At 41.2% G+C, this 20,034-nt stretch overlaps 1 protein-coding gene across 1 annotated transcript in view; it reads left to right on the top strand.

Annotated features, from left to right (window-relative positions):
- The window catches only part of LOC126412962 (ankyrin repeat and SAM domain-containing protein 1A-like), a 209,926-nt gene extending 197,854 nt beyond the window's left edge, over window positions 1-12,072 (top strand). Inside the window, exons 8-10 of the mRNA XM_050082854.1 lie at window positions 4,138-4,275; window positions 11,668-11,774; window positions 11,829-12,072. Of these exons, the coding sequence (XP_049938811.1) occupies window positions 4,138-4,275; window positions 11,668-11,774; window positions 11,829-12,072 (489 nt within the window). The remainder of the gene's footprint in view (window positions 1-4,137; window positions 4,276-11,667; window positions 11,775-11,828) is intronic.
- Window positions 12,073-20,034: the final 7,962 nt, after the last annotated feature.

The following is a 20,034-nucleotide window of genomic DNA, read 5'->3' as shown; positions in this document are numbered from 1 at the left end:
AATCGGTCCGTAGACTTCTTTTCAGATATTTAATGCATATGACAACTTTAGTGGTTTTCCTATAAGCGTTTGATCATAAAATCATGGGTGTTTCTGCTCATCTATGAGCAATACGTTACATTTGTCTATGTTGATGGGCAACTGAAAGTTCCTACACCAAGAGTCGATAATCTGGAGTTCTTTTTGCCCAATTACACTGTATACAACACTATTTTTAGTGGATCGAGCATCCTTCAAACGCGTTCTCGTAACAATTGCTCCTTTTTCTTATGCACTGCATGGTCATATAGCAGCGGACTTACTTAAAATCTGTTCAAAATTTTTTTCTACAAGGTGTGCAACTTTGCTTCCGCCGTTTTTCCCCAACATTTGAAGCTTTAATGAAACAAATTGGTTACACATGTGTCATTCAAAGTAGTTTTCATCGCTGGCCACTGCTTTCTCCCATATTTAGGGCAGTGTACGAATCCCCCGTCGAAAAAATTGTTCATCTTTTGAAGCGATCCACGAATCGAACCCATCTGTGACTTCTTCATGAGATCGGAAGTGTTGGTCAGCCAGGCCATGCGCCATTGATCTAAAGAGGTGATAGTCAGAGGGAACAAATCTGGTGAATACGGCGGGTGGGGTAGGATTTCCCATTTTGACGTTTCCAAGTACGTTTTGACCTCTTTTGCAACGTGGGGTCGAGCGTTGTCGTGCTGCAAAGTCACTATTATCGTGCCTCTCGCTGTATTGCGGCCGTTTGCTTTTAATGCTGTGCACAAACGCATTAATTGCGTTCGATAACGAGCACCTGTGATTGTTTCACTTTGTTTTAACACCTCATAGTACACGACGCCGAGCTGGTCCCACCAAATCCAGAGCATGATCTTAGAGCCGTGAATATTCAGTTTGGCCGTTGATGTGGAAGCATGGCCGCGATATCCCCATAATTTTTTGCGTTTAGGGTTATCGTAATAAACCCATTTTTCGTCCCCGGTCACAATGCGATTCATAAATCCCTTCCGTTTTTGCCTCTGAAGCAACTGTACACACACACACACACACACACACACACACACACACACACACACACACAAACGCCGTTCAAAGTCTCTTGGTTTCAGCTCGCACGGGACCCAAGTTCCTTCTTTCTGAAACGTGCCCATAGCCTTGAGACGTTTTGAAGTGGCTTGCTGTTTCACTCACACTAATCGTGTCAATTCTTGTTGAGTCTGACGCGAGTCTTCACTCAGCAATGTCTCCAATTCTGTATTTTCGAAAACATTCTCTCTTCCACCACTATGGCGGTCTACGACGTTAAAATCACCGTTCTTGAAGCGTTGAAACCACTCACGACACGTTCTTTCACTAATAGCGTCCTTACCATACGTGGTTGAGAGCGGCCGGTGAGACTCAGCCGCTGTTTTCTTCACATTGAAACAAAACGGTAACACGAGAATTAGGCTCGTAAACTCACATTTTCAATCAGGAACAAATTTATGATGCAGACACAAATCGACTAATGTTTGAGTGAGGTTATGTCGGCCGAGGTCCAAGCTAACTGCCTGACGTCTGCGATCTGTTTCTTTCGACCGCTACTTTTGTCGCCACCTATTGGCAAACGGTGGAAGCAAAGTTGTACACCTTTTACTATTCTGGGGATGATCTTCTATGCGCATAATTACGTTTAGACCTGCTGCTTAGACGACAGTTGCCCCGTACTACGTTTCGCTGGAGACGGCATTTGCGTCTCACTGTCCGACAAGGATGATGAACTACATTGCTCGACACCCGTTTCAGTATCACTAACACTTGCTAAGCACGTATCGTCGTATTGTGTTTCTCATGTACATTGTCCGCACAGTCGGGCGTATGCGACACTACATATTCCGCTGACTCATCTTGCAGAAACGCTAATGTTTCATCTATCACTTTCTTCTCACTCTGCGAAATTCCTTGGGTTTCTTTCTGACGAAATGTCAATCGGCAAGTGAGTTACTCGTCGACTGAGCAGTTCCGTAGTCTCATGCTGCGCTCACCATTGTATACCTCCAGCCACGCGCCCTGTTGCTATTAGCAGCCAATATTGCGGTTGCATGGTAGTCAGTATGATGGTTGTCGGATGCCGTAAACATAATTGGCGTTTTGAGGCCTCCCACTCAAAGGGTTCCTTTTTATAGATTTCACAGAGTAAGTTGTATGTATCGTCTACCCCAAGAGCACTGCGCAACACATGTGGCGCAGTCTCAGTACCTGTTATGGGTTTTCTGCAGAAATAGTTCTGCTGCGGTACACTTAAAAGCTGTGTGAGAAGGAGCGAGTGAAATTGTGCAGCAGCTAGAAAGATCCTCCAGAGCTGAAGTACGCGGGACCGTACTAGTCTTGTCGGTAATACGTCTAAACTGCACACAGATTCACCTTGAAATTCTGTAGGCACATGAACCATGTGCAATGTCACATACAGCCGTAGTGATATGGTGCCGACCATTTGACCCACGCCGCAATGGCGCCAATGTCCGTAGAACTGATTCCTAACCATCCCAGGGGAAGGAATGTTTCCAACGATAAGTACGTTCACGTAGCGGTTCTCGGGTCTCTACTTAACCAGGGAGCGGGTTTCTGTCGTCGAAGAATTGAATATCCGTCCACTGTTCACTCTGAGACTTCTTGAGTATGTTGAAAAATAAAGTCTCTATCACTTTGAAGTGTTGTGCAAAAAAATGGTTCAAATGGCTCTGAGCACTATGGGACTTAACTTCTGAGGTCATCAGTCCCCTAGAACTTAGAACTACTTAAACCTAACTAACCTAAGGACATCACACACATCCATGCCCGAGGCAGGATTCGAACCTGCGACCGGAGCGGTCACGCGGTTCCAGACTGTAGCGCCTAGAACCGCTCGGCTACCCCGGCCGGCAGTGTAGTGCAACATGCAATCAAAGTTACTAGGCCTGCCATGATATTATGTAACTCACTTTTCTAAGTCTCCTCCTTTATTGTGAAAAGTAATAGTTTTATGACAATTCCTTGGGGTACGCACGAAATTACTTTTATGTCTGAAGATTTCTCTCTGTCACACGGTCGTCGTAAGCAGTGTCCATATTAGTTCCTCCAAAGTAGTTGGAGGAACATATTCTACATCTACATCTACATCTACATCTATATCTACATCTACATGGATACTCTGCAAATCACATTTAAGTGCCTGGCAGATGGTTCATCGAACCACCTTCACAATTCTCTATTATTCCAATCTCGTATAGCGCGCGGAAAGAATGAACACCTATATCTTTCTTTCCGTACGAGCTCTGATTTCCCTGATTTTATCGTGGTGATCGTTCCGCCCTATGTAGTTCGGTGTCAACAAAATATTTTCGCATTCGGAGGTGAAAGTTGGTGATTGGAATTTCGTCAGAAGACATCGTCGCAACGAAAAACGCCTTTCTTCTAATGATTTCCAGCCGAAATCCCGTATCATTTCTGTGACACTCTCTCCCATATTTCGCGATAATACAAAACGTGCTGCCTTTCTTTGAACTTTTTCGATGTACTCCGTCAGTCTTACCTGGTAAGGATCCCACACCGCGCAGCAGTATTCTAAAAGAGGACGGACAAGCGTAGTGTAGGCTCTTACGTTTTCTAAGTGACCTGCCAATAAAACGCAGCCTTTGATTAGCCTTCCCCCTCAACATTTTCTATGTGTTCTTTCCAATTTAAGTTGTTCGTAATTGTAATACGTAGGTATTTAGTCGAATTTACGGCTTTTAGATTAGACTGATTCATCGTGTAACCGAAGTTTAACGAGTTCCTTTTAGTACTCATGTGGATGACCTCACACTTTTCGTTATCTAGGGTCAACTGCCGCTTTTCGCACCATTCAGGACTCTGTGTCGTCGAACGACGTGCAATGTAAATATGCTCTTCATATGATCAGTCTTGTCGAATAGTATACGAAGGTTCTGGTGTTAAAACTGGTATGTGACTTCTCAGTGTGGTCCGTATAAGTCAAGGGCGGAGGATACATACGAACTGGAAACGGGATTTCAAACACTGAAATGAACGACATGCCACAACTGCTCCCACGTGAGTAACCTAGAGCTTGTCGCCCTCCCCTGCGCGGCTATGAAGCACTGTGCCGTGTCGTGTTGGCAGGAGCTGGTCTGCGAGCACGAGATTCGCAACATCCACTGCGCCTGCCAGGACGCGGACGACATGACGCACTTCGCCTACATCACCAAGGACCACGGCAGCTCCAGCCACTTCTGCCACGTCTTCTGCGTCGACACCATGGTGAGTACACGCTCCGAGCGCACGACCGCCCTGGGCGAGCTCTCAGTGGCATCAGCGACGCTTACAGGGCATTTCCCAGTCCGCTAAGGTTGCCAGCGGATAGTGTTGTCTCACGTGTGAAACACCTCACCACTTTGTAATGTAAAGGTGAAAAACCGAGGGCAAACTCTATAAGGCAACTGGCGTGTTTGGTCATTTGCTTTTCCCAGGTCTCTTAAGCTACAGTGTGGCGCACGAAATGTGTTACCAATTCTTTCTTTCATAATTTACGATGCACATTAGATACCCCGCTGGGATCTCTACAGCAGTACCAGCAGAGCTTGGAAAAACAAGTGAGTTACGAAATGACGTGTAATTCACGATACTGCCGCTAGGAGACTAGTAAGCAGCAATGGCTGACAATGGAAGACTGACGACACAGCAACGATCATCAATTGTGTTACTTTTTCATGAAACGAAAAGCCTTGGTGTGACTCAGAGGCGTTTTCGACAACAGTTCAACATACGATGGGTCCCTTGCAAGAAGACCATCCACAGGTTGTACGATAAATTTGTACAGGAAGGAGCAGTATTGGAAGCGAAGCGACCTCGACCTAAAGCCGTCGGCACACGGACCGTGCATTTGAGCGTTGAGCGTGCCGAGTTTCTAACGTCATAGCGTGGAAGAGCACGTTCGGGAGTCTTTCCGAACGTGCAGAGCAATATCTAGCCTGTCAGATATTCTGAGCGTGCGTCTGAGCGTTGACCAATGAGATGGCACAACGCCACCCACGTCACGGTCACGCCATCTCCCTTCAGCATGAAGTTGTGAGGCGCCATATTGACATTTATTTCAAGCCTACAAGTATATATGCCGTTTCTGAGCACCAGCAAACTGAGAATCACTGGAAAGCCCGTTGCTAACTGTGTGATCCGCTGCAATAAAATAATGAAAAACATCATAGTCGTGGCAAAAGAATTGTTGTAACTTGCGTATTATGAGAGTATGCTATTTGAAGGCAGCTATATACTGATGATGCACCCAAAACGCAATTTTCTTGGTACAATTTGTTGTAATTAAATTTCATTTAGTTCCGATTAAAGCTTTCACCAAGTGCTAAAGGAGATAAGATCCTAGGAATGACAGTTGTCATTAGATTGTTGGTTTAGCGTAGTAAATAGCGTCGTTGGTTAATGAAATTTTTATGTTCGGGCGGTGGTTCGCAACTCGCCAGCAAGTAATTTTTTTTCCTAACTTTTGCATTTTTATTAGGTTTTGTTACTTTATTATCAGTTTAATATAAGTATATCCTATAATTTTTGATGTTATTTAAATGTAAGTTCACCTTTCTTTGGGTGTTCGCTTGGCTTGATGTACAGGACTCCTTGCGCTACTTGTGTAAAGCTATTTTGCTCCGTTTTCTTTTACGCTTCGTAATTCACGTGTTGCAAAGATTCTGTTACCGGGTAGGAACAGTGATCAAGTGATACTGACCTTAGAGTTTTATTAAAATTTGGGAATGATGAAATAATGTTTATCTTAAGTGAAGTATTGCAAATCTGTATCGCACTATTTGTAAAGGTACTTTAATAAGCCTGTGCTCTTATTGATTGGAGATGGTAATTTCCTTTTCATGGACAATGGAGGAAATGTGCGTTTTAATAGAGCTAATGTGGGATTTTAACTCGCGCCCGTTTAGTGAACAGTGTGATTTACAAACTAGAAACTTCCCGCAACTGCCGCCGGAATGCGTTGCGATCGCGTGTACCACGTTGGGGCCCACGTACCGTATGCACAAGTCGCATCGTTTCTGAGCGTTCAGCAGCACGTTGAACTTAGCATGCTCAACGTCGACGTTCGACACCACGGTCCGTGTGCCGACGGCTTAAGCCTGTTTGTTCGCCGGAGAAAATTGAAGCGGTACGAGTTGCTGTAGAGAGAAGTCCTGGGAAATCGTGTAGAAAGGCAGCAGTGCAACTGGGAATATCCAGACGCTCCGTTCAACGCATTCTTAAAAGTGACCTCCATATGTACCGATACAAGATGACCTGTGCACAGAAGCTCACTGAAGAACACAGGCAGCAGAGACTACTGTTTGCTCAGTGGGCGGAGGAAAGGGAATAAACTCTCAACAACGTTTGGTTTTCAGCCGAGGCGCATTTTCATTTAGACGGTGTGGTTAACAAACAAAATGTACGCTTTTGGGCCACTGAAAACCCACAAGTGCTTCATGAACGACAACATGATGCTCCGAGGATTACATCGTGGGCAGCAGTTTCCAGCCACGGACTTATTGGACCCTTTTTCTTTGAAGAAACTGTGAACAGCGGGCGTTATCTGAGCATGCTTCGCAATAGCTTCATTCCACAGCTTCTTGCTACTGCCTTGCCCTTCAACACGCAAGATGGAGCGAGGCCACATACTGCAAACACTGTGTTGGAGTTTTTACACGAGCATTTCGACATGCGGATCATTTCACTCAACTTTCCAGGTCGCTTCAATGACGGACAAAATTGGCTCCCAATAATCCAGACCTCAATCCATGTGACTTTTTCTTTGAGGGTACCTAAAGGAAAAAAATTTCCCGAAAGATTTAATGAAGCTCAGAAGACTTATTCTTCGAGAAGGAAGTTAGGAAAAGAAATGGTGGACATATTGAGCATGTGCTGAGTTAGAACAAATCTCCATGGACGGCTCTTCATTGTAGTATATGTTTCTTTCAGATTGTATTGACAGTAAAGTTGATATTCAAAAACAAAATGGTAACACATTTCGTGCGCCACCCTGTATGTTACAGATAATAATCTGTAGATAAAAAACATGTCCTTTGAAAACGAATCTTTTAAATTTTCTTGTGTATGAATCACACTGATATAAAACTTTCTAAAAGACCCCGTTATCACCTCTTGACCGCTACCATTATGCTTCGTGCTTTATCATATGGCAAAATCTGAAAACATCACACATTTGTACAAGGCATCATCGCATCTTCCACCTCCATTGGCTGAGTATATAACGTTTGTGATTTCCCAGCGTTCACCCGAAAATGGCTCAAGGCTGAAACTGTAATCATAGATTTCACATAAAATTATTTTAACAATAGAAAGGTGACTATAAAGTCTTTCAAAGACCTTTCACAAAGAAACTAGATTACAAATTCACCCTGAACTTGAATTAACTATTTTTTCCGTTCGGAATCAGTTTCTTGTTTTTCGTGTCCTTTTCATACAATCATTTACAATTTTGCAGGCATGTTCTTATTAATTTCCAAGTGAGATATCCCTTTTAAACTAGCACATTTCGAATAATCACACAAAGAAAATTCAAAAGAAATAGAAATCAAATAAAATACAGTTTGCTAACAATAGTGCAAACAAAGAATTATTTCTTCGTGTGAACCGTTTGTGACAAGAACGCAGCCAGGAGCTAGCACCCATAACCATAGAATAATATAAAGCTCTTTCCAAACCGTGTATTCTGAGCGTTGATATAACACGAGCACTAATAAGTATGCGGACTCGAGACATTTGCCAAGCAGAGTGTAGCGTCTCCTTTCTCCTGACGACAGCGAGACAAGGTAGTGTCATACAATCTACACGTCACCGGAAGCATTTAGAGAGCCATCCTCTTCAATGGCCTTGCGATCGCTGCTCGCGTAGATTGACTGGAACTATGTCCGAGGGAAGGAAGTTTTGTGTTTAACGTCCCACCGACAATAACATCTCTATGGGCATTGTTATTTTAGCATATTCAACCGTGTTGTCTATGCTCATATAGAGCGCATAAACAATGTGTACGATGCGTAGTGTGATAATACGTTCGTTAATGCCTAGCAGTAACACAACAGACATTTTATGTCAGTCACTCACCAACTGCAAAAAGGTGGGAATTTAAGGAGATGGGACCTGGATAAACTAAAAGAACCAGAGGTTGTACAGAGATTCAGGGAGAGCATAAGGGAGCAATTGACAGGGATGGGGGAAATAAATACAGTAGAAGAAGAATGGGTAGCTTTGAGGGATGAAGTAGTGAAGGCAGCAGAGGATCAAGTAGGTAAAAAGACGAGGGCTAGTAGAAATCCTTGGGTAACAGAAGAAATATTGAATTTACTTGATGAAAGGAGAAAATATAAAAATGCAGTAAGTGAAACAGGCAAAAAGGAATACAAACGTCTCAAAAATGAGATCGACAGGAAGTGCAAAATGGCTAAGCAGGGATGGCTAGAGGACAAATGTAAGGATGTAGAGGCCTATCTCACTAGGGGTAAAATAGATACCGCCTATAGGAAAATTATAGAGACCTTTGGAGATAAGAGAACGACTTGTATGAATATCAAGAGCTCAGATGGAAACCCAGTTCTAAGCAAAGAAGGGAAAGCAGAAAGGTGGAAGGAGTATATAGAGGGTCTATACAAGGGCGATGTACTTGAGGACAATATTATGGAAATGGAAGAGGATGTAGATGAAGATGAAATGGGAGATATGATACTGCGTGAAGAGTTTGACAGAGCACTGAAAGACCTGAGTCGAAACAAGGCCCCCGGAGTAGACAATATTCCATTGGAACTACTGACGGCCGTGGGAGAGCCAGTCCTGACAAAACTCTACCATCTGGTGAGCAAGATGTATGAAACATGCGAAATACCCTCAGACTTCAAGAAGAATATAATAATTCCAATCCCAAAGAAAGCAGGTGTTGACAGATGTGAAAATTACCGAACTATCAGCTTAATAAGTCACAGCTGCAAAATACTAACACGAATTCTTTACAGACGAATGGAAAAACTAGTAGAAGCCAACCTCGGGGAAGATCAGTTTGGATTCCGTAGAAACACTGGAACACGTGAGGCAGTACTGACCTTACGACTTATCTTAGAAAAAAGATTAAGGAAAGGCAAACCTACGTTTCTAGCATTTGTAGACTTAGAGGAAGCTTTTGACAATGTTGACTGGAATACTCTCTTTAAAATTCTAAAGGTGGCAGGGGTAAAATACAGGGAGCGAAAGGCTATTTACAATTTGTACAGAAACCAGATGGCAGTTATAAGAGTCGAGGGACATGAAAGGGAAGCAGTGGTTGGGAAGGGAGTAAGACAGGGTTGTAGCCTCTCCCCGATGTTGTTCAATCTGTATATTGAGCAAGCAGTAAAGGAAACAAAAGAAAAATTCGGAGTAGGTATTAAAATTCATGGAGAAGAAATAAAAACTTTGAGGTTCGCCGATGACATTGTAATTCTGTCAGAGACAGCAAAGGACTTGGAAGAGCAGTTGAATGGAATGGACAGTGTCTTGAAAGGAGGATATAAGATGAACATCAACAAAAGCAAAACAAGGATAATGGAATGTAGTCTAATTAAGTCGGGTGATGCTGAGGGAATTAGATTAGGAAGTGAGGCACTTAAAGTAGTAAAGGAGTTTTGCTATTTGGGGAGCAAAATAACTGATGATGGTCGAAGTAGAGAGGATATAAAATGTAGGCTGGCAATGGCAAGGAAAGCGTTTCTGAAGAAGAGAAATTTGTTAACATCCAGTATTGATTTAAGTGTCAGGAAGTCATTTCTGAAAGTATTCGTATGGAGTGTAGCCATGTATGGAAGTGAAACATGGACGATAAATAGTTTGGACAAGAAGAGAATAGAAGCTTTCGAAATGTGGTGCTACAGAAGAATGCTGAAGATTAGATGGGTAGATCACATAACTAATGAGGAAGTATTGAATAGGATTGGGGAGAAGAGAAGTTTGTGGCACAACTTGACCAGAAGAAGGGATCGGTTGGTAGGACATGTTCTGAGGCATCAAGGGATCACCAATTTAGTATTGGAGGGCAGCGTGGAGGGTAAAAATCGTAGAGGGAGACCAAGAGATGAATACACTAAGCAGATTCAGAAGGATGTAGGTTGCAGTAGGTACTGGGAGATGAAAAAGCTTGCACAGGATAGAGTAGCATGGAGAGCTGCATCAAACCAGTCTCAGGACTGAAGACCACAACAACAACAACTCACCTTCCGATGATACACTGACATCAGTAAGACCCCGCACTACAGTAGATCATAGCTCAAAGGCAACTTAGGCAGGAGGGTGAATTTCGAATAACGTTCCCCAACTTAAGAAATATACTCGAGTATATTTTGACAAGACTTAAATGAAATTAAGTAGTAGCACTGTGCGTATGATGACAACTCCTTTAGGCAGTGAATCACATTTATGGCCAGAGCGGATTATTGATCCCTCATTACTGAAAACATTAAGCCTGAATATTTTTCAGCACAGCATCGAAATAAAATATATGATATATTTATTTCTATGGTCATCTTCAGTAGCAGCTGTTATGTAAAAATATTATTTGTTTTTCATTTTCAGGTCTTAAGCGTAGTGGATAGCGTTACACCATAAGTGTTTCACCTTTAGTGACAAAACATCATCAGTGGTGGTTCTGCAAATATTGCATACGTAACACTTTTTTACATTTTTAATCTTACAGATAAAACATTTTTGCCTACGAAGGAAGCATACGCGTTACTCTCGGTGTTCGTTGCTCCTCTTTATATACTTGAAAGACAACAGGTATTTTCCCTCATTCCTAGAGGACGATGTAGTCTAAATAAACTCGATGTAGCTCACACGATCCTCTTCTTCTCGACTCTTACGCTCCAGCTTTTCGTTTTGCTGGAAAAAAGCTGAGTAAGGACTGATCCTACTCTGTAACAGCCGGGCGACGAACGATCAGTGTCAGTAAAAACACCATTTTGACTGCTTGTTATCAAACACAAATGCGATTAACATTTTGAGTACGTCTTGACCCTTTGTACGCGCATGACATATATCTTAGTCTGCTCAGAACACTGAATTGACACACCAACCGACATCTAATCGGAAAATTCACGAATCGAACCGGTCTAGCTAATGCAGAATTACACAAAATGAAGTTTCAAAGTACACAGGCTCCACTACAGTTCAAAAGAAATAAGCTGAAATAAAAAGTACAATCAATAAAGAAGCCTCAATTACTATCCAGCAGAGGAAGAAATTGAATAACTGCTGGAAACCGGAATGTTCTGCATAAATATCGACAAGAAGGCTTTCATTCAAACCATACAAACATTTGTCCAGATGGGAAAAGGTCAATATATTTTTCTTCTTACATTCTGCACCCATTACTGTTGCGGAAGTTGTCTAATATTTTGTATACTGACCCTGTATTATAGCTGCAGGTACCCTGGGGAACATGGTAGACAGGTTCAGAGCCTCTCGTCTAAGCTGTTCCTTGAAAAGTAGATGCTGATTGACGATCTGACTGATGTGCCCATTTTATTGTTACTTGAACGAAGCATTGTGAAAGTACAAGTAGCTGTGCAACCGGGGCGAGTGGTAATATGGGGCAGTGTTGTCTAATGGGAGTGTGGCTGCCCGCAGGACCAGGCGACGGAGGTGATCCTGACGCTGGGCCAGGCGTTCGAGGTGGCCTACCAGATGGCGCTGCGCGACCAGCTGACTCCGCAGCACAACCACCACCACCACCCGCACCACCACCACCACAAGCAGCAGCCGCACCTGCAGCAGCATCACCACAACAGTGCCGGTGTCAATTCTAACAACAACAACAATAATAACAATAACAACAACAACGGGCACACCCGGTCGCAGTCGGCGTCGCAGCCGCCGGGGTCGTTGGCGGTGCAGCCTCCGCCTCAAGGCCACTCGCGTTCTCACTCGGCCAACGACATCAAGGTGGGCGCGTCGCCCCACGCCGCCCCCGCCGCCGCTTCCACCCCCGGCGCGACCTCTCCCGCCCCCGAAGCCCTGGCCGAGGAGCTGTAGCCCCGTCTGCAGCGTCGGCGCGCCGTCCGCCGGAGGCGGCGTCGACCACTCCGGACGGCTGCCCCCGGCGCCGCCCCCGCCGCCGCTCAGCTGAGGGCCTGCTGACGCTACCAGCCGCCGACGAGTCACGGCCTCACTTCGCTTGCGACATCTACTTGCTGTTACTGCTCGACGTGCAATTCGCGCTGTAATCTGGCAATGGTTCCTTCGCGTTAGACTGGTGCATATCAGAGTATGTGCTGTGTTCCAGAAATATCCAACTTCAGTGTGTCACAAAAGTTTACATTCCTGACGAACCCTGTACGATTTTGAGTGTTTACTGGGGATTGTAGAAACGCCCGTATCCAATGCGTCTAAAAAAAAAAGCCGAAATCGTCGGTGCCGCATTCACAACGAAAGCTACATGTCTTCAGAGAAGATATCGATGTTCTACCAGTCTTACTTTGTATCCATATGAGCCCCATTTTGTAGTATTTAACTCAGGATATAAACGATACCAGTGACGTAAAAATGTGGGCGAAATTTTGAAATGCAAAAACCTCAACGACGCACAGGGACTGTGAAACAAGTAGGAAATCCAATTCTACCGAAATTCCCAGTACATCACGTACAATTTATCTATGTGATATAACTGAGTAATGTTATTTCTTTTCCATAATCAAAGAAAGAAATAATGCGGTCAACTTCGTCACCGAAACGACTGACCTCGATTAATGGAGCTGCTGTTAAACTTGAGCATCCGTTGTGATATTATTCTACGCTCCTACGTTCATCAGATGCGTTAAGTAGACATAGAGAAGTATTTCCTTCAGCACTTTCACCAATTCTTATGAATATCAGGTTCCACTTACAAAAGCCAACGACAAAAGGTGCACCAGAAGGAAACGAACAGGGCAGTTATATCGTTGATTCTCTAGTCAAAACAACACTGAAGGACGCATAGATAAACTGTCTCTGCTTTTCACTAAAGGCATCGTTATTCTCAGTAACCGTCTCTATCTGTGAAAGATAATCTTCATCTCCTTCCTACTGCTCCATTCCTTCTTCTGTCGAACAGAAATACTAGTGCTATAAAGTATTCTTTTGTATCACGTGCAGTGCTGTTTTTAATGATCATCCCCCAGTTGTAGTTTCCTGGCTGAGTGCTAAGTCCTTCGTTTGCTCTGATCGTGACTTTTGTTCTCGGTTGAGGATCCTCTGCGGTTATTATCAGATATACACATCATCCTGAAAATTTATGGGGTCTGTTCCGCCGGCGTATGTGATAACGTCCTACAGAGGCCACTTTGATTTAATCTTCTAATTACTCGCACTTTGTCAGGTTTATGATTTCCTGTACTACATTTCAGTGGCACTGAAGCATTCATCATGACATGTGTCGTAAAGGTTTTTATTGATAATTGATTATAAACAGTTTTATTCATCCCAATGCATCAGATGTCTGGATTGCAAAACAATGACATGATAACATTTTTAATAAGATTACACGAACCTTCCCAGTAATATGTGTAATACTGATGCATTAATTTTGCTAGCAGTCTCATAACGTGACCTCGTAATACGCAGAATACATGGCATTTCACCTACATCTGTCATTTGTATCTTCAGTGTCACATTTCAAACTAATCTGTTGTCGTCAAAAGTCTCTTAAGTCTCCGGGTTCAGTTATCCAGAAGTCATAATATACGGGTGGTTCTTCAAGAACTCATGCTGGATCATTTCCTTTCGCTTCTTTATTTCATGCTGATCATTTACTCAGGTAATCTGTGCGGAGACATATCAAGTGGAGTGAAGATGATGTCAGCTTCTGTAGCTGGATTCTAGAGTCCAACCGTCTCAGTCTCTTTTATTCTGTGCACCTGATCAAAGGTTTTAGGTTCTGGTGTATGCCACACTCTAAATAGAGAACTGCACATAATTTAATTACTAAAATGTTCGGTTCCAATTTTAACCTCGATGCAGAATTAAAATGAACTCTAAGGCCATTTTAAACTGCCGTTAAGTTAGTAATTGTGTAAAAGCAAGCAATAATAACTGCTTTGGTCGGGTAACGACGAAATTTTAGCAAAACATATCACATTTGAAATGTACTGAGTAATCACTGCCCGTACCAGAGCTTCACTTAACAGTTATTTTTAAAAAACCAAATTTTTTCGAAAAATATGCGCACAGACGAGGCACGTCAGATTTATTTTTAAGCTTAAGTTTTCCCGGTAGTCTATAGGAATATCTAGTAAAAGTACGCCGACACGGGACTGCATCGCGATCTTGTTTTCCAATAGTCACAACGCGTACCGCTCCCATCTGCTGGTGTATTGTGCTAAGCTAATTACGCTTGTAGGTTGTGTACTCGGCTAAATTGATCTGATTGTTGTTTGTGGTACCCCTGTTTGCCAGCCTGAATACCAGATTATGTTTTAGGGTAATCCGTATTAAACACCAGGGGATTGGAGCTAGAACTTATCATCATAACGTGCAATGCATATCAATTCTCGGAAAATGCAGAGTAACAGCGCAGCAGTTTTCTTTCTTTGTTTCTGTTTTAGTGTTGATCAGAATAAATCCTTTCACTGTTGAAAGAAAAATATTCCTCCTCGCATACCTGCCATCACATCTGGAAGCTAAACATTTTTTTTACTCATTGCTCTTTTGTGGTGGACCACTCACTATTTGAAATGTGTTCTTCGAATTGCCGTTCTGAAACCACACAGAAGTTTGTCAGCCAAGTGAAAACGTTTCTTGAATGCTTCATTCCTACACACTATTTGTTTCTGCCACGTCCGAAGTGTTTACGCCTCCGAAAATTGTTTTTTCATTCAAAGACGTGTAGTATTTCTCCGTAGGCGGTTCATGTTACTAAATCTACACAATGCAGCCTCCTCTTACAAGAAACCAATGTACGCACAACCAACACTTCTAGGTATAAGTTGCTTGTATGTCTGACTGTTTTTGTCCTGAGGCGGCCACATTATCTGGTTATTTGTTGATTAATGGTCTACGTCTTACGTGGCGTAAACCAATAATCCTTCCCATAACATCATCATCCCCACATTAAAAAGTTCGTATAAACAAAATCTGATTGTTCCCATAAATATATATGCCCATGTATGGAAGCGCAGTGGCGGTAAAGAAGCTTATTGTGCTGTATTATCAGATGTAAAAACCAAGCAAACTATAGATTTTCCAATAACTACACTCTTTAAAAAGCTGTTTTATCTCCCTGCTTCTAGCAACTGACACTACTGGAAAATACCTCAACGTAAAAAAGTTAATGTGAATTTTCATTTATAAATATTTGTTTACATCTAACACGACTCTGACTATACTCACTGTAAATCTATTACTGTCCATCAGGTGTTAGACTCTGTTCACTGTGTGAAGAGTGACACCGATCCACTACGTACTGATTCAGATACACATTCCATTTTATACGCTATTATAATGATGACCAATCAACATACTACAGTATTTCTAATAAAGAAACACAACAAGACGGATTTTTATTTTTTGCGCGAGTAACAACGTTATCAGTTAAATTATTGTAACAAAGAGAAGCGACGGTACGTGTTCCATTTCCGTGGCTTTGAGAAACAAAACAAATAAGCATATAAAAAAATTTCTCGAAAGAGATCGAAGGATAAAACGCCTCATGTGAAACATTTCCAACAAAAGCAAGGTAATATTTGGGGCCACGTTAATTCGAGCATTTAAAATCGCATTTATAAGAAAGACAATGAGTGATACTGGATTTTGTGTATTACACGGTTTTCTTCTGATGTATACGACGTGCGCGTAATACTGTAGACGCAGCGTCTATGTGATAACCTCGTGATTCATTTGTTCGCAACAAAGTGAGTGTCAGAACACTCAGCCGCCTCTCAGTCAACGCATTTTTAATGAAAATTTCAGTTTCGTGTCAAAAGAAATTCATAAATGCACAACCCTTACTTTTCTGCGTTATTTTTTGGGAGAGGGAAGGGATAAATTTAATTTATGGTTATGAAGCAAATCAATATTAGTCCGTTTCCTTTCTATATGTTCTCTGCGTGTAGGTATGTTCTTCCTGGCAGCTTAGCTGGAAAACACTTTTCCTTCGATATAACTGTAAATTTGTTTTGTTTCATAATTATTTACTGTGAGTTTCCTTCACTGCGAAGAATCAGTAATCAGTATTATAATGAATAAATCGTCTTTTATTTGTATGTGAAAAATCCCTTACACGTTAGAGTGTAGAATACGAGTTTGAGTAAGTTGTACGAAGCCTGGTTTAATTATTATTATGATACCTCGTAAAGGTACGACGTAATGCAATAGTAGAAGGTATTTCAAAAGTGGTATAAAACACCGCAATTTTCCCATATTGAGATTATTTAGGTTATTACCCGCAAGATGAGTAATTGAGTTAAGTAAGTAAAGTTTGATACATATCTAGTTTTCCATCCATATTCCAATATTAATGATCATATATTTTTAACAATGGAAGTTAGATTTTCGGAAAGCGCTCTTAGTATTAGAAACATTTAGTATATTCTGTGTGAAGTGGTTACTGCCATCCCATATTTCGTTATCTTACGACATGAATACTCATTTCAAAAAGTAATTTCCTTGCATTTAAATAATCGGTACTTGTCGACAGACATGTATAGAGACTGATACAAAATGTGGTAGACTTCCCCTTGAAATAACTTAGGAACCTAAGTAATTAAGTCAGGAGGACCGTGTGTTGCTGCTTCCATCAAGGTTGGTGACCTCTGGCTGTAGCAAATGTCACAGGCAGCTCTCCTTTACTTTAGCGAAAAGAAGGTTAATGTAGTGACAGAGATATATTTCTGTGGTATTAATCGGCAAGTACCAAGTGCTTTTTCAGAAATATTAAATGATGGGTTAGATAATTATCAACAATTGTATGTAAGCTTCTGAAGCGATACAGCTTGTTGTGTATACCAAAATTTTAAATGATAACATTAACTGCTATTTATTGTTGCTGATATGTGAATAAAAGAGTATCTCATATATGTAGGTGAAAGTGAGCTTTAGCATAATAAAGTTGCATTGCCTCTTTGATGCGTGTGCTGCATGTAACAGAGGTCTATTAAAAACAAATAAAAAATAAAAAGCTTTACAATGCACAAACAAAATGCCAAATTTGTATATACGTAAACAGCGTTAGAGGCTGTAATAGTGGCCCATGCTTGTAAAAAGTTATTAGCTCTATGTTATTCTGCACCACAAGTTCCTCTTTAATTTCCTCTTGTATTTGTTATATGTCAATGACTTACCATTACTCTTTCTGTTTATTCTGACGCTAGTCAGAATACCAAAATCAGTGCTTTAGTTTCATTGCATTGCCATGTAGGCTTTAAACAAATAATAAACGGTATTGTCAGTTTGACGGGAGCAACTATTTTGTGTTCTACTGAAGACTGTTCTAGCTTTAAAAAATTGTGTAATGTCTGCTGAGTCATCGATAAAGTAATGTTGATATTTAAATTATATTGCTGTGAGTATCTGAAGTTTAACTTGTTTGAAAAATGTATTTGAGTGGGATGGTTTATGTGAAAGAAGTTCCTTGTCAACAGACATCTCTAACAAATTATCAATATTATGATGTGTGATTTCTTAAACGTGGTTCTCAGGTCTACGTGGAAATGGTACAGAAGTATTTCATATTATCAGCCTGAGCTGTAAGACATTTGCTCATGATCTATTTAGTATTCATTGTGTGTTTATGAAACTCTTTCAATCTTCATGTATCTTACACCACATTCTGAAGCTACTGTACAATAATCTTTTTCTCTTGTGACTTTACTATAGTTTTATCTAATTACTATTTCGATTTTCAAATAACGTCTGCAGCTCTTGGATAATGATAATTACTTTATCTGGACGTTTAAGTGTATGTGTTTACTTCACACCGAATTTAATGTACAGAGTCAATAGCGTGTGGTAGAAAGATGAAGTGATTGTATTAAATGAAGTAAAGCTTTCTCTCTGTTTGTGTGTGTGTGTGTGTGTGTGTGCGTGCGTGCGTGCGTGCGTCCATGTGTGTGTGTGTGTGTGTGTGTGTGTGTGTGTGTGTATGTGTGTTTGTGTGTGTGTGTATGAGTGTGTGTATTGAGAGAGTGAGGGTGGAAGATAAAAGATATAGCTAGAGAGGAAGGGGCATGCAGGAAAGTCACTAGTTACCATTGTATTAACAATTATGTTTAATAAAGTTTTATGTTGAGAGACTTGTCATTTATTTCGTATCAACTCCTGTTTCAATTTTGTATTGTGTACCCTCAGCAGCATGAAAGAAAATGTGATTCAAATGTATCAAATGCTAATAAATAGTTAAATGTGAGACTTAATCCTTTCATTTGTTGTTACATGCACTTGTAAAACCCAGAAAAGTTGTTTAAATTCGAACCTGGAAAAAACTCTGTTAGAATTGAAAGTTATGTAACACTATCACTTCGGCATTTAATCTCACGTAAAGGTACACGTTGAAAATTTCTTCCTGTTGCAGAGCAGGTAAAGGAGAGTTAAAACTCAAAGCAACCTGCAGCGTAGTGTCTACATTGCTCTTTCCTCTGAAATAAAAAATGAAATCATCGTAAGGTGGAAGAGTGGTGATGTTGGTCAACTGTCACGTAAAATTAGAACATCAACAGAAACTTCAAACCACAACAAGAAAATAAATAACAAGATTACGTGAAAAGTATTCAACAAGTAAACTGCTGTTTTTTATTGTTGCAGAATGTGGATGGGATCGAACATTGAAAAACACTTTCGATCAGAGAGAAAAACTAAATATGTTAATTCTAACAAGCCTGTCCGTAAAAGTTCTGTAGGCAGAAAGGAGTCTATATGGGTCCAGCATCAATGGAAGACACAAAACCAAACCTGTTTTCAGACTCAGAGAATGTTCACTTTTGTTTTACATGCTTAAACTGGCAAAACGAGTTAGTAATGCGTGCTTACGGAACACATATGAACCAGTTTACACATACTGATAGCCTAGGATGCAGATCAATTTTGACAAGGAACGGAGGAACTTAGAACGGCAAGGTTGAAAGTATTGTAGAAATGAAATAAAACTGACATGATACATAACTAACAAAAACAAGTGCCAACTAGGCGCTAAGTCATGGGTTCTTGTTGGATGGACAGCAAAAGAAAGAAATACAAGATTAAAAATGGGCTGGAGGGCTCTTAGTAAATACAATGGACACTTTTGCTAACTCGATGCATGTAACATAATACCATTGTCCCACCTGAAGGTGAGAGTGTGAACTCTCGAAACGCGTCGTGTGATGAATTAAAAAGGGTGACTGACTCAGATAATTGTTTTTTACGAACTTTTATTGTCATAAATAGTCGCAGTTCCTTACAACAGCCCAGCATGGACGACATAAGGAAATGAAATGGGGTTTTCAAAACTAAGTTACAAGCTTTGACTTTTAGCAGTGTAACATTATGACGAGAGCATTAAAAAATTTGATGGTTGTTCGACGAGCAATGGAGAGTAGCTTGTTCGGATGTACTGGGGGAGGCAGGAAAATAAACAGACAGATCAGGGAGAAGACTATAGTGGAAGAAGTAGTTATGCCTACAGTGAAACTGAAATAGAGATGGTGCCAGGAGAATTGATATAGATAGACCAAGGAAGTTCTTTGTTAGAATTGGAGTGACAAGGAAAGACGAGAGGTGAGTAGCACACACCAGGAAACCTATAAGAACTAGATGGATGCGAGTAGTTGAAGATATGAGGAGCAGTCAAATGGAAACGAGACAGATGTGAAAAAGTGAACTGTTTACTGTCTCAAAAGTAATCGCTAGAACTGTTAATACATTTATACCATTGTGAGACCACACGGTCGACGCTTGCATGGAACCATCATTTTACCAAGGTATGCACCTTTTCTTCGGAATCGAAGCGACGCCCATGAAAGTATTGTTTTTTAGGGTTCTAAAACTATG

This window comes from Schistocerca serialis, chromosome 7, assembly GCF_023864345.2.
Source record: "Schistocerca serialis cubense isolate TAMUIC-IGC-003099 chromosome 7, iqSchSeri2.2, whole genome shotgun sequence".
Lineage (NCBI taxonomy): Eukaryota > Metazoa > Arthropoda > Insecta > Orthoptera > Acrididae > Schistocerca > Schistocerca serialis.
Note: the sequence above shows the minus strand (reverse complement) of the source record. Positions and strands in the feature narration are given on the sequence as shown.